Source organism: Helicoverpa zea, chromosome 15, assembly GCF_022581195.2.
Source record: "Helicoverpa zea isolate HzStark_Cry1AcR chromosome 15, ilHelZeax1.1, whole genome shotgun sequence".
Lineage (NCBI taxonomy): Eukaryota > Metazoa > Arthropoda > Insecta > Lepidoptera > Noctuidae > Helicoverpa > Helicoverpa zea.
In genome coordinates, this window is record NC_061466.1 from 12,274,494 (window position 1) to 12,290,539 (window position 16,046).

A 16,046-nucleotide genomic window follows, 5' to 3' on the forward strand; every position below is an offset into this window, starting at 1 on the left:
ACGTTCTGACAAGAATTTTCTAACCGATCTTTTGTAGGATTTGTGCGTTGCACTTTTGCTATCAGTGTGTTCTATTTATTATCCTTCTACAAAAAATCGGTGTGATTATCTGACGTGGGCAGCCTTCGGCAAAGAAGATTCTGATGTATGATGCCTCAAAGTGAAACCTCATAAGTGTAAAAGTCGTAACTTTTCAGGAGGGAGATTAAAAATATGTTTTACATATTATCTTCCAAGAAACTCAAGAATAATGCATTTCCGACGTTTTCACTCTAAGACTAAATATCATGCCTACATAACTTGATCTACATTTAACTCCCACGGGATCCAATTTGTGCCGTCCAAGTTGACACATTCATAACATCTTTAGAAGACTACTTATGTAGGTATATTGAGTTTCCAATTGATGATTTCTGAGGAGAATTTGCTACTCCTGGGAATTAGCTGGAACTTCGTACTTTCTGCAACTATTCATTGACTTCTCGTTCATTGCTCTAAAGTGGACATTTTACTCCGTGCGCAGTAGTCCTTTTTGAAAATTATATTTTGAATAGCACGTACTAAAGAAATAGTTAATTTCTGAATGGCCATTTAATGAGAATTGTATTTGAAGCGAAATAAGACTTCTTTAAAATATTTAAGTTTTGTATTCTTTCTCACGCGACTGTTCTCGCAAAAAAGTGCATTAGTACAACAGCCAGCAATCACGTCAATCAGATGGCAAACATACCTTGGACAGCCTTAGAGTATTTAACCTACAGGAGATGCCATGAGCACGAATCTTTATGCGAGAAAATCCAATCAACTTACTGGGAAAAAAATAGTGATACTCATGCATTTTCTTTCTAGCACATCGTTGCACGAAACACTTGACACTTACAATATGTATCATTAGTATGACTGGTGCCCTCGCACTATCCAGTGCTTTCAAATTGGTGGGTTTTTCATACATTTGACAGCAAACAATTTACAAGTCCTGGTTATAAAGACGACTGACGTTTAAAATCAAGCGACAGAGTTGAGAGCCGCAAGGAATGTGCCGTGCGTATTGCTACGCGGTTTCCCTACGTGCGACAAAAATCTGCCGTCTGTGTGAAAGCACTGCTTAGCCGAGTGAAGGCGTTTCCAATTGTTTAAATACTCTAAGACCAAAGCCAACAGTGTGATCATGTAGCCAACGATGTCATACAATGATTACACGTACCAGCCGAGCCGACGCATTCATTAAAGTAAATGACCATGATAAAAACATATGTCGTTACATTATGTTTTGAGGGACATTTTGACATTGAACACGGTCGTTTGATGTTGTTTCGATGTATTTTTGCTGGTCAGGTAATTTTAATACGGGCGGATCAAATTGCTATTGAGTTTTTTACGTGATTATCTATATCTATACATATAATAAAATGATAGGAAAGTCAAAACTGTACATTGAATATTTTTTAAAAATAATACTTGGGGGTGATCTATTATCGATTCTGAACCCAAATATATAGTTTTTAGAATTTTTGTCTGTTTGTCTGTATGTCTGTTTGTCTGTTTGTCTGTTTGTCTGTATGTTTGGTCTCACTGAACTCGAAAAGTACTGCATAGATTTAAATCAAATTTTGCATGAATATTACCTGGGGGCCGGTTCAACATATAGGATATATATTATCACGCTATCACCTACGGGGGATGAGCAATGAACGATAATTTCTGTTAACGTTTCTGCAACAGCGGGTGCAATAATGACACATATTTGAATGTTGAACTTTGTAAGTTTATCGGCCTATTATCAATCTTTACATAGAAAATAACGCTTTTATAAGTAACTTGAGCAAAAAACTGAATTTAAAGAAATAATATCCTAAAATTATAGATGAAGAAAATCATGCAGAAACAGATGTGCCATAAAACTGGTAGTAGGTAAAATATCAATGAAAACAGACTTCACTTTGTCATGGTATGTTGTTACTTTCAAGAAAATGTGTATTTCGCTACTATAAAAACACTACAAGAAATATCAGCGCATCATCAGGGACATTTTTATAATTCTCTCACCATTAGAAAGCTACATTATCTGCGAGTAACATAGGGTATATTTTATCCCGGTGCGGGCAGTAGTTCCCATGGGAAGCGGCACCCACGTCCCGAAGAAATTATGAACTTCCCCACATTCTTAAAAACTCTACACATGTTGTTCTGACATATAAGCTATACCTCTGAAACATGAATATCCATTCATTTCATCCAATAACAAACATGCATCACACTGAAAGTGCATTGTAAGTCTAAGATTTAATTATTATTTTAAAAAAAACATTGTAATTAATTAATATTCAAACATCCTTAAAAATAAGTTCCTGGTTTAATATATTACATTATTTTGATTGCATTTACATATAAATAGAAGGTCCTTATTAATATATTTTTTGAGTAATGATGAATGTAGGCAAAATACGAGCGAAAACATTGTGTCACTTCTAAAATTAACATCAATGGGAATGACTACCTGTCACAATACGTCAACAAGATGTCAACAGACGACCTTAAATATTTTTTGTGTGGTGCAAAATATGTAACGCTTAATGATCCTAGAAGAAAGATCTGTCTCTCGTAAGCGCTGCTAAGCGTGAATTAAGGTCAGTTTCTGTAGCTTTAGAAACAAGCTCAGACACAAAGTGCAGATTAAAGAAATGAGAGGTTTTTCTAATTAATACAATACGCACGTAAAATGCTTTATTGCTCCTGAAAACGTACAGATTACGCGTCGCAGGCCAGAGACATACTTGCTTTCAACTTCTGATCACAAATACACCGTTCACAATTACGAACAGTCACAGTCAGACCCACGGACTGAGTCTAAAAAAACACCTTTTATATAACTACGTTTATATCATTGATATCATTCAGTTACAAAGACAGAATTACTATCAAACGTGTTTTCGCTAAATGTACTATTAGTTTTTGCAAACATACATTCCCAATTCTGATCTCATGGAGGTGGCGCCTGGGTGTCACCACTGTGCGGACTGTGCGACCTATCGCACCCGGCCCCGGTTTAAACCATGATCTGGAGCGAGAAGAAATGGGATGACAAAGAATGAGGCGGAGCGACTGAAAATTCCCACCTCTCATCCCAGCCACTGCGGTAAGACACCACGAAAGCCGGATGTCGAGAGACAACTCCCGGCCACCGTAGGCGTGAGCGATTAGTTTTGAGTGGGTCATCGACCTTCCGGCTTCTAGGAGACCCGTTATTTCACGCGCCCCTCAAGGAGATTCAGCAAACCCCTGTGAGGCCCACTAGGGCCAAAGCCTGACACTCCCTCACGCTGCTCAAACTGATGGCTGAGAATCACGTAACTTTCCAGGATGCCATGCAACGTGTTGCAAATGCCCAGGCCTTTGGGAGCTTGGTAATCCTTTTCTCCACCTTAACTTGAGTTTTGTGGTTCATGAACAAATTAATATAGTAATGAATTAGGTCGTCTTCATCACGTATTTACCAACTCTTAATGTTCATCATGCACACCCGCTTCTCTAACTTTATTGAAGGATCACTAAGATTGTTTCAGTTAGTTTAACTACGCTACTATAGCCCGCCGTCGCACCTTTTAGCTTCAATTCTGTAGAAGTGTGAATATCGAATGTGTAATATATCGAATTTGCGTTTGTGCATTGCACAAAAACCAACGTTATGATTTTCGAGAAGTCAAAAGAGTCGGCCTGCTAAGAATTATATTCATCGTTGGTTAATTGAATACATTTTCAGAAACCACAATAACAGAAGGATCCAAAGCGAATGATCGCTTCATAGAGCTCTGATTTTCTCGAGGTGATCAAGTCAGTTCTGGTCTGTTCGCTCATCAGATCTTTGAAAGCGGTTCGATGATAATATTACTGTTGTCCTGTTTACCTACGTGTGACACAATATATGGTATTTAAACGTCCTCCGCTGTTTATAAAGACGAAATTTTACCGTTGTGCAGTATTGACGCACCGTATACACAGCACTTATGTTTCTTCTGATCTGCTGGCTCCACCAAGAAATGACAAATTGCGAGCGTACATTTTGAAAATCTTGGAAGAACTGCAGGCTTCAAGTGCCAACACAAAAATTGGACTCACACTCTCGGACGTATACTTTGCCTGATCGTGAACTAATGCAAACATTTCAGTGGAATTCCAACATAACATAGTGAGTGAGTGCACAGAAAATCCCCGAAATACAAGTAGTGAAACTATGCGCTTGCCTGATGACTCAGTCATCATCCACCCAGCTATTCCCCAATTATGTGGGTGTTGGCTTCCAGTTAAACCAAATCTGTTTGAGTACCAATATTTACTTGGAGTGCCTATCTGATCTCTTCAACCCAGGGAACTAGACACCACGTTATCCATGGTAAGTAGAACTGTTTGGCAGACTTTCTGGCTCCTGATTCGTCGCAGCTGCTGCAGAAAATGTACAAATGACAGCTTTGTCAGACCTTTGTTTCCTGTGAGAATTACGTAATAATTTTCCAAATCGGTTGACTAGATCCAGAGATTTCCAGAACGTCACAAACTTTACTTCTTTTGTTTAGATAAATAGTCACACATCGTCGACACAACCTTGATTGATCAACCCGTGCTGCTGCTAAGTAGTAATCCTAATTATACTGTTATGTAAAAGAATACGCCTAAGCTACGGCATAAGTAGTATTTTGACAATTTCAAATTGCCCACGCAGACGAAGTCGCGGGCAACAGCTAGTAAATAATAACTCTATAGTTTATCATTAACTGTGATTTTAAAGTTATTTGTGATTCGCCTTCGTCTTTTCGAGTTTCTTCGAGGGAAACATGCTTCGAGGGAAATATGCATAAAAAATATGCTGATTTGGTAGGAGTTATCCAATAAAGGAATTTTTAAGTAAAACTGAATTCTTAATTTTTCCACTGAGATGAAATACTGGGATCTTAGGTATCCTATCTTTTAGTACAAAGTGAAATGAGACATGCAAAAACTGGATTTCGATAAATAAATATAGATTCAATTCGAATACCTACTTTCTAGCTAGATAGAGATGCCAGATTAGAATAAAAACTTTTTCAACAACAATAAGAGTTCATTCCGCGAAAATGGGTTTAAATACTCCTTCGAGGATCTGTTTTCCATCAACCAGGCATGAAATTAAACAATAACATTTCCAAATGACTCACCACAAATAGTGAACAGCGTAAAATCACTGATCGTCGGCATCAAGCTGACATCTTCTCCGTTCTTCTTCTTCAAACTCTTGACCAGATCCTGTGTCTTCTCCTCGATGACGTTGGCGAAGTTCTTCAGGATGTTGAAGTGGAAGGTCGGGGTGAGGATCTTGCGGCGCTTGTGCCAGTGAGCTCCTGGTGGATGAAAAGTGGGATAAAGATTTTTTTTTATTTTATTTTATTATGTTAGGGACAACAAACAGCAGTACATTAAATATTACACATGATTGGAGTACTTAAATTTTTGATGTTGATACAAGTAGGTAACTGATGCTGTCGGCTGTTACCGACAAAATTGGGCAAGTGTGTGAAAGCTCATAACGTAGGTTTTATCAGAATGCGTGAAGGCGGTATTTTTATAGTATCTACGTGAAATTGTAGGAATATTTATTTAATTATGTAGTTTACTTTACTAGAATGCTATAAAACCGTTGAAGCGTTGACTCAAACCTATTCTTAATAATGGCAATATTTTTAATAGCACACAAAAAATGTGAATTAATTTAATGATGTCATCTATTAAGCGATTCCAATTCAATTAGCATTTCCATCCTAATTCGTTAAGAACATAAACAAAACAAAAAGGAGCCTATACTTATTTTTAGAATTCAATGTGAAGGCTGTGGTCACGTTAATGGCAATGGCGTTTCTCACATTACCATGGCAACGTGACGTTGAAAAAGTGTTTGTTTACTTCCTAGGCAATTATTACAATGGAGGTCAGCTTAGTTCATAATTATAATGTATCCGCAGTTTATTGTGCACTGGAAATAGGCGTCCAATTATGTCTACAATGTTTTCAAGTGATATAGAAGTACGTTATGTGTATAAACTGTAGAATGTAATGTAACACAGTTAAAGAAAACTTCAGAAATGTTTACTGATATTATTAAGCTAAAGATTTTATTTTTATTTGCATGAACACGCTAATACCATCTCGAAGACTGTGATTAGAAAAAATATTTCAGTGTTAGATATCTCATATATGTTTTAGTCTCGAATATGTGGATGCGTGAAATAGTACCCACTGGACGCGCTTATAGATAGTTCAACTCAGATTTGCGCGCGGCCCTATGTGTGCGTCGGCTTGTAAATATACAACTTTCATTCGTGTGACAGTGACGTCGTCCGAGCATGACGTGTTCTTATCGCTTTTTGTTATGGGTACAGTCGTTTACGAAAATGTCTAGTTCTTCACGGAGAAAATGTTTAAGGAGTCAGGTAGCTTTTCAAAAAATGAAACAACATTCAAAGCTTTTTATTATTACATTTTACAGTTTTTCATTATTTTCTCATAAGTTTTTTCAAATTGACGTTGACAGTATCTAAGAAATAAATGAGGTGAAATATCTAAGATGAATTAAATACTCCTTACATATTTTCTAGATCTCGGGGTACGCGGACAATAAATAAAAGTGTGGACTAAGAATGTAAAAAGACGTATAATCTAGTATAATAATGTAAACAAAATGTGTGAGGAATTTTAAAAAATAATATTGCTTCGCATAATGTCGACCAAAATAAGACGGAAATAATGAAACTCATAAATGAACGTTTAAGTCATATTGATGAAGGGATGTTATACTTGTCGACATGTACAAAAGAAAAAAGAAAAATACTATAGACATTTTGACATGGAGTCAAAATTTATAATTTACCTCGGTGAGAGTAGCGAATCCGAAAATTCATCATTTGATTTTTCAAGTAGCGATTCAGAATCATTATAAATAAATAAACATTAAATTACGTAATAACTGTTTTTCTTTAAACAGCCGTAACCCCTAAATAATAAAATCCAGGCAAACCGTTATTGCCTGCACAATAGCCTAGATTTCCACAGCTAATCCTAGAGTGTATGATCGTATGTTCACGCCTTTAGTCACGGGCTTAGCTTTGCCTAACTTAGTACGTCACTTAGATCTAACTTAATACGTCACTAAGATCTAACTTAGGACTAATCTGCTAAGTGGTTCGGCTAAATCCTGGTTAGGATGGACTAATTAGGTAGGTATGTAGGTATGTCTTTAAGTGTTAATTGAGTTAAAGGTTTCATCATGTTTTTATGGGAGTAAATAAATTTTATGATTTTTGTTAATTGTTGCAGTTCTATTCTCGTATTTTTTATAGATTACGAGCTTCCACATTAGGTTTCAGCTACATTCCGAGAGAACTACTTCCTACCTCCCGTACCCGTCCCATCGTCCACCGTTGCTAAGTAGCTACCTCCAGTTGAGTTATAGTATGTGTAACTAACACGACTTTATTTTATAGACATAGAAAGGTAACTAACTATACTGAAATATGATACTAACCCGTGCTCAACAGCAATCCAGCGCCGAGCCAATCCTTCAGGAAATCGTAAGGTACACTCTTCTTAATGTTCTTGGAATGTGCCAGTACCACCTGAATAGAAATAAAATTATTAGGATACAGCCATATGATACCAAATTGAAGTCAACCTTACTAGCTAAGCATATTAAATGTTATGTGTCCCTCAAAATTAGTTCAGGAGATTTTGTGTGGAAGACTAACACCAGTTTATCACATTAGTGAGATGTAGTGAGCTTAGGCATTTTTTTAACAAGGAAGGACTTTAAGAGCAATAGCAATCCACATAAATCAAAAACCTATTATTTTAGCCAATACTACCAATTTATTATGTAACGTTTATTTATCAAATCATGCGTTCAAATTACACGAAACAAATAGAATTAGTTTGATCAAAACTATTAATAACCTCTCACAGTTAAATACCACTGCATGCCATTGCAAATAGTTTGAATATTGGATGAATGAAATACCTATATTAAACCTATTTACAAATGATTTGCCGGAAATAATTAAATTCATGTGTGGAATTTGTTTCATAAATCTATATCTAAAGTTATGTTTTGGACACGAACTGTCAAAAATACCCGCAGTGACTGCATGAAATCTAATAAAGTAAGTAAGCTGTTCACACATCTTAAAACACTTTGAAAATTTGAGGCCAATTTCACCCACAATGCAGAGTTTTATCGATGTCATTTCATTACTTAATTAAGCATATTTTTACTATGAAACTGCATGAAACCTAGTTTTCTCGAAGGTTGTTTTAATGGCAATCGCTTTTTTATTATTAATTCCACATTTTTCAATGCTTTGACTGAGTCCACCAGTCTCGATACTATCGTTTTACATGAAAAAAATCTCCCAAATATATATTTTCTTATTTATGAAAAAACAGCAAATTTTCTTAATCCGCCGTTTATCTGGTTGTTGAAAATGGTCATTAGAAAACACACTACTAACAACAGCTAAAGTTATCTGTTTGTTTTAAGTTCCTTATATTCCTGAATAACTGCTAGCTTAATCTCGCAAGTTAAAGTTAACAATTACTTTGATGTTACTGACTGTGTTAGTTTAGCTTGTCTATCTTCCTGAACGGGTTATCAATATTACAGCGTTCATTTTCCATTAGCTGAAATTAAAAGCTTTAAGCTTTGTTTAAGCAGCCAGTTAATTAACTTGAAGGAAAATTAAACTCTTTTTAGGCAAAGTAAAGGGGGACGCGCTGTATTGAATTAAGTAATTGCAGTCAGAAACTATGTACTTAAAGTATGATCATCAATAGCCTTTTTATGATCCCACTACATGGCTGTAGCCTCTTCTCATTCAGAGATTAGAAATTAGTATTGAACGAAGCCGTTTATTATAAAGCGAAGCGAAAATGCCGAATTATTTGCACACTTTCTCAATAGTTAATCTAGATCTACTTACTAGGAAGAAACTCAATGCACACTTCATGGTAAGTTTTACCTCAATATCAGCCGGTCCAGAAATGTGCAGTACTCTGAGGCCCATCACTTTGAACACGTAACGTTCGCCATATTGCTTCGTGTAGCCCACCATCACATCCAGCAACTTATCTGTATACATAGAAATAAAGACGATTAGTATCTTACTAACATTATGGTTTGTGAAAGTAAATAGGCTTTGTCTGTTAGACTTTCGCGGGACAACGGGTCAAATAAGGTAAGGCTATAGCTACCAAATAGTTTCAAAAGAATCACCACGTGTTTTGCCTAGTGTTTGTATCGAACAATGCTGATAATTTGCAAATATCCTAAAAATAACCCAAAAATCCATAATGTTAATAATTATTTAAATTGAAGACGTAAAAGGCTGCTCAAGATATTCTTGACGATACTCTTTGTTTTTAAAGAAAGAAAAAGAAAGTTCACCATACATTATATACCTTCGCTATACAGTCCTCGCCGGTGTAAACATATAATAAAATCCGATCCTTTCTTCCAGACTGATGTAATCCTTGCAACTAAACCTGTTACTACCTAACCTGGTACTAAACTTATATTTTAAATCTCGTCCAACGAGTATATTTGCATCTCCGACACAAATTCGATCGACACACAACCTGTATTTATTACATTAACGACTACGTATACAGAATACAAAATGGAGTTTCGAACATACAAAAAAGTATCACTTATTTAACGCTGACCTTTTTGTGTTCGAATAAAATACCTACTGGCCATTTGCTGAATGTCATTAAAATTCGGATGTAGAAAAAAAATGGCGTCACTCTGTGTGGGAATCTGATCGTCAAAGTTTTGTATAACAACACAAATTGCGTTCGCATTAATATTCGTGTATTTTGCTTTTTGTTACATGATGTCAGTCTCAGAAAATGAAAATGTATATGATTTTGAATTAAATATAATATTTTATCACTACATATTTTGACCACATCGCCGACGGCCTTTTATCGTCCCACTGCTGTGAGGCAAAAAAGGCCTCCTCTCATACAGAAGAAGTGTCGAGGTGTCGAGGCATTAATTATTGAATCATCGATTACATTTCGTTAACAATTCAATTCCAATTATATATTGTCCAATCTGAGAATATCAGTCCAATACCAATCCGCATTTACAAAACCTACTAAGATAACATGCTTTTTGCTAACTTACCGGGAGGCGATTGGAACAGTTCCCAAGAGTTTCCAATGATGGGCAGCCGTTTTGGTCCGGGTAGCTTGTCCAGTGGGTCCTCCTCCTCTTTGAAGAATAGCAGCCATACCACCAGGGCTACTGCCCCGGCTATCAGGACTTCAATTATCATCCTTCTCTAGGATTAGACCTGGGAACGAAAATAATTAAAATATTATAAAAAGTAGTACTAAAACTAAAACTTTTAAACGTATAGGTAGTTTCCAATACATCGGAAGCAAAAACAGACAGAATGAGCATTTTTTTTAACTTTTGAAAAACTGTAAAAAACTGAAAAAAAAACTGTATCAATTTTAATCCATAAATCGAGACATTTAATCATTTGTCGGAATCCATATTTTAAAACAATAACGAACCAAAAATATGCTCTGAGCATCATCAATTAGTTTAATTCCAGGAACAATATTTTGTAGCAACAAGCAATTTTCAGATTGAAGTAGCATATCTTTTGTATTTTAATATTAACGGGCCAAAATTCTGAGTAAATTAATGTAATCAGAGCAAACAATTAATATTTAAATATAGGATTAACATTTTCCATTCATTTAACGATACATTCATGTAGTTTTATTCCATTTTTTGGGTTTAAAACCCATTTGTAATTTATAACTAACTAGCCGTTTTCCCGCGGTTTTACCCGCGTCCCGTGGTAACTACTGCCCGTACCGGGATAAAATATAATAGCCTATGTTACTCGTGGATAATGTAGCTTTCAAATGGTGAAAGAATTTTTAAAAACGACCCAGTAGTTTTTGAGCCTATTCATTACAACCAAACAAACAAACAAACGAACAAAGTCTTCCTCTTTATAATATTAGTATAGATTCCCGGTTGGACTTCTGAGTAAAACTAATTTAGAATTTATAGCGCGAGCCTACCTTTCTGGCGGAAGCAATGTTACGCCTGAGTTCACCAACAAAATAAAACTCCGATTAAGTCTACTCTAATTCCCTAAAGACTCGAAGATTTTTCTCAAGAGTTTTAACCTTCGCAGCGCTACATTTTAGCGATACGACAATTGTCTAACATTTTAAACAATAAATTAATCAAAAGTTAAATGTTATACGAGAAGAAGCTTTTCCATAAATTCGATCCGATGTTTTGTTTCGTTGAGTTTGTTTTTCGTTCAAACAATTAACATTCAAATTTATAGGTACAGTCAGCTTCAAAAAGTACCTGGACTGATCTAGGTACATTTTCAAATCTGCTAAACACTGTGAAGTTGATAACTCACCAGAGCATTTATCTACTTTTAGCCCGGTCAAAATAGACATAAAAGTAGTAGTCAAATAACAAAAATTCCCACAAAGCTGATTTTTGGTGGAGAGCTAGATTTGATCATTATAAATAAAATACTAAAAGTCCCCTTCGATCCCATGTGTGCGTCAAAAGTTATTCGAGGTCAAATGTCAAAATTTTAGGTTTTTTGTTTTTTTTTTCGAAAACGGTAAGTTTGATCAAAAAAAGACATCAGACCAAAGTTGTAGATCTTTAAATTTTCTACGAAAATGGCATTAACAGTTTTCTCCTAAATCTTACCATTCCTGAGATATCGCGATTCAAAGAGTCACACTACACATGATATACACATATAAGCCACGTATTTACGACGGCTGCCTTTAAGTTGTGTCGTTTGAAATAAGTATAGACAATCTAATAGGTTAATACCATTTATTGTTTTTCAAAGAATTCTCCGCTATATTTAATGCACTTTTGCATGCATTAAACCCAGTTCTTGAAATATTTATTCCATTCTGAAGTGGGGGTAGTCAAATTGGCCGATTTGTATGAGTCAACAACTTTTTCAGGTGTGCTGAAACGTTTACCATTAAGACTTTACTTAATTTTGGGGAATGTAAAACAATCGTAATGCCCACGGATCCATGTCACGGTATGTTACATGTTGGTCTGCGACAATTAACTGCCGCATAGCCTCGATATTATCTTGGGTCATATCGGGTTTTAAATTACCTTCACGTGGCTTGTCGCTAAGGCTAGATTGCCCACTTTTAAAACCTAAATATCAGCGTACTGCAGTCCTAAGGCATGGTTCTGCATCACTAAACACAGAACAAAATTTTTTAAACCTCTGAGGTCGCGACAATCCACTTTTAAAGTTGTAGAAAATTATCGCACGCTAATTTTTCTTCGACATTTCCATTTTTATCCAGAAGACTGGGGTTGGAAATTGATACATAATATCTGGACCCTATTAAAACTTTACTCCCACCTGCGCCAGAAAAACTCCTGACATTATTTTTTGCAATTGCAAAAATGATTGTAGTATCAAATCATCCTCCGAGCCCTTTTCCCAACTATGTTGGGGTCGGCTTCCAGTTTAACCGGATGTAGCTAAGTACCAGTCCTTTACAAGGAGCGACTGCCCTATCTGACCCCCTTTACCCAGTTACCCGGGCAACCCAATACCCCTTGGTTAGACTGGTGTCAGACTTACTGGCTTCTGACTACCCATAATGGCTGCCAAGGATGTTCAATGACAGCCAGAACCTACAGTTTAACGTGCCATCAGAAACACAGTCATTGGTGTCCAAGATATGCTTAGAAAGTACATACAAACTTAGAAAAGTTGCATTGGTACTTGTCTGACCTGGAATCGAACCCACTCATACTTGAGAGGCTGGTTCTTTACCCACTAGGCCACCACGAGTTTTTGTATGAATCTGATAAATCTAAAACAATCACTATAATAGTTAACCCAATAGTTAATATCAATCATCATCCTCCGAGCCTTTTCCCAAACTATGTTGGGGTCGGCTTCCAGTCTAACCGGATTCAGCTGAGTACCAGTGCTTTACAAGAAGCGACTGCCTATCTGACCTCCTCAACCCAGTTACCCGGGCAACCCGATACCCCTTGGTTAGACTGGTGTCAGACTTACTGGCTTCTGACTACCCGTAACGACTGCCAAGGATGTTCAATGACAGCCGGGACCTACAGTTTAACGTGCCATCCGAAACACAGTCATTGGTGTCTAAGATATACTTAGAAAGTACATACAAACTTAGAAAAGTTGCATTGGTACTTGCCTGACCTGACCAATAGTTAATATCAATAATGACATCATATTAGAACTTGACGGCAATTATTCCCTTAAACTATCCTAAAATTGTCATGACAGTTAGTGGAGTAGGCCTACAGGGGAAACCACGATAAAAAAACGCGCCGAGTACACTACCTCACAGGTGGCGTGAAAATGTGTGCATGTCATGTATGGAATATACTTTGAAGCGCGATATCTCAGGAATATATCAAGATAATATCGAGGCTATGCGGCAGTTAATTGTCGCAGACCAACATGTAACATACCGTGACATGGATCCGTGGGCATTACGATTGTTTTACATTCCCCAAAATTAAGTAAAGTCTTAATGGTAAACGTTTCAGCACACCTGAAAAAGTTGTTGACTCATACAAATCGGCCAATTTGACTACCCCCACTTCAGAATGGAATAAATATTTCAAGAACTGGGTTTAATGCATGCAAAAGTGCATTAAATATCGCGGAGAATTCTTTGAAAAACAATAAATGGTATTAACCTATTAGATTGTCTATACTTATTTCAAACGACACAACTTAAAGGCAGCCGTCGTAAATACGTGGCTTATATGTGTATATCATGTGTAGTGTGACTCTTTGAATCACGATATCTCGGGAATGGTAAGATTTAGGAGAAAACTGTTAATGCCATTTTTGTAGAAAATTTTATAATCTACAATTTTGGTCTGATGTATTTTTTTGATAAAACTTACCGTTTTCGAAAAAAACACAAAAAACCAAAAATTTTGACATTTGACCTCGAATAACTTTTGACGCACACATGGGATCGATGGGGACTTTTAGTATTTTATTTAGAATGATCAAATCTAGCTCTCCACCAAAAATCAGCTCTCCGGGAATTTTTGTTATTTCAAATGTCTATTTTGACCGGGCTATTTTATTGAAGTTTAGAATGTCAAGTAAATTTTGACATTTGTGTTGTTTTTTTTTTTATAAAATTATGACTATTTACGTTTTTAGACATTTTAGAAAATGTTGATTTGTTCGGCTACTTTTGATGTCGACTAAAATGGACGTCAACAATTCCAAATTCGAAATAGAAGAAGTTAACGCAAAAGATGCCGGTTCATAGTTAAAAAAAGTTTTTATTTAACGAACCGATTACGTAACCAACTGTTGGTGAAATGGTGAACTTGTTCCTATCTATAAGCCGTTTACACCGTGGTCAAAGCTAATTAGCCAATGTGGAACTAATGTATGCCGTATTTAATCCAGGTTCAAGCGATAATGACCCTTAATTGGTTACACTGATGAGCTATTTTAGACTGCGTTCAGTATGTGATTTAATGGCTATTAAGCAAATGTACTAAAATTAGATAATTATTACATTACATCGCACTCGGATTTAGTTGAACTGTTTGGGCTTAGAAAATATCGAAATTTATGAAATGTTCGATTTAATAATAATTGACCTGACTATTAAAATGTAATTAATAATCCAAATGAGAGAGGGATACTGTCTGAATGAATTAGAAGTTTGGTATAAAGATCAGTAGATAGCGTTTAACAACCTCTTCAGATCTTATTCATAACATTTGAATAATAATTCTGCCAAAATCAATAAATCATAAATAGCTGATAATTTAAACATTAAACAAGTTATACAACTACCAGAATCCAAAAAAAACCGTCCATATTTTACCTGAACTAAGTTTTTATTAAGCTTGGCCTTGCAATGGAATCCTATCATCAATGAAAATACATTGTTATTTACTACTAGCTTCCACCCGCGGCTTCGCCCGCGTAGAGTTCGGTTTTATCGCGTTTCCAAGAGAATTCTTCAAAAGTCCGGGATAAAAACTATCCTATGTTCTTTCTCAAAGTCAACTCTATCTCTGCTTGATTAAATTAAAATCAGTTAAGCGGTTTAGACGTGAAAGCGTAACAGACAGACAGACAGTTACTTTCCCGTTTATAATATTAGTAGGGATGTTGTTGGTTTATTAGCGCCAGTATCTAAACATAATTTTATTTATCCATTTATATTTATCATGGCATCAACGTATAAAATACTACCTATACATATACCTACATATAAACAACTTAAAAATGCTATAAGTACGTAAATATAGATAACATTGTATTGTAAAGATATGCCTAGTTCATCTCTTAACCTACATCAAATACTTATTTCTAACCTTATGTACAATAGTAAAATAAGCAACAACAAATAAGATTAGCATGTTATCGATACCTAGTATTGCTTTTAATTGGCTTATTGTTTTTCGCTATTTATCATTTGTTTTGGTTTCGGTAAGGTCTTTGCCCAAGAAATAAATAAAAATAAATTGGATGATTATAACGATGAATGAACGTAAAAAATGTAGAGCTTAAAATGACCTTGCTGTATCCCACGGTTTTGCCCTGAGAAAAATACCTACTTCTTGCGCCTTGATTAAGAATGATCTACGGACTTCCTCGACAAATAGGCTGTCTTACACTGAAATTCTATTCTATTCACTGAAGTTCTACTTAGTCTTGAAATAAACCAAACCAACATCTAAGGCCTTGCTCACATGGAATTGCACGTTACTCAAAAATCATTTATTCAAACATGGCTGCAAAACACTTTTTGAACGTCAACATTTACAAAAGACAGCCATCTATAAGAGACAACGAGAAAGAGTTCACGTTTAGCCGTGTGAACAAGGCCTAAGTATAGATTTTTGAATCAGTGTCCCCAATTGGTGGTAATTATTTTATAGCCTTGGTTCTATTAAACGA

The 16,046-nt window shown here is 35.8% G+C and overlaps 1 protein-coding gene across 1 annotated transcript in view; it reads right to left on the minus strand.

The window, feature by feature from the left end:
- Nucleotides 1-16,046, minus strand: part of LOC124637034 (cytochrome P450 4C1-like) — a 32,938-nt gene that overhangs the window by 13,079 nt on the left and 3,813 nt on the right. Inside the window, exons 2-5 of the mRNA XM_047173351.1 lie at nt 10,205-10,373; nt 9,036-9,145; nt 7,550-7,640; nt 5,190-5,372 (exon numbers count right to left, since the gene is read on the minus strand). Of these exons, the coding sequence (XP_047029307.1) occupies nt 5,190-5,372; nt 7,550-7,640; nt 9,036-9,145; nt 10,205-10,355 (535 nt within the window). The 5' untranslated portion in view covers nt 10,356-10,373. The remainder of the gene's footprint in view (nt 1-5,189; nt 5,373-7,549; nt 7,641-9,035; nt 9,146-10,204; nt 10,374-16,046) is intronic.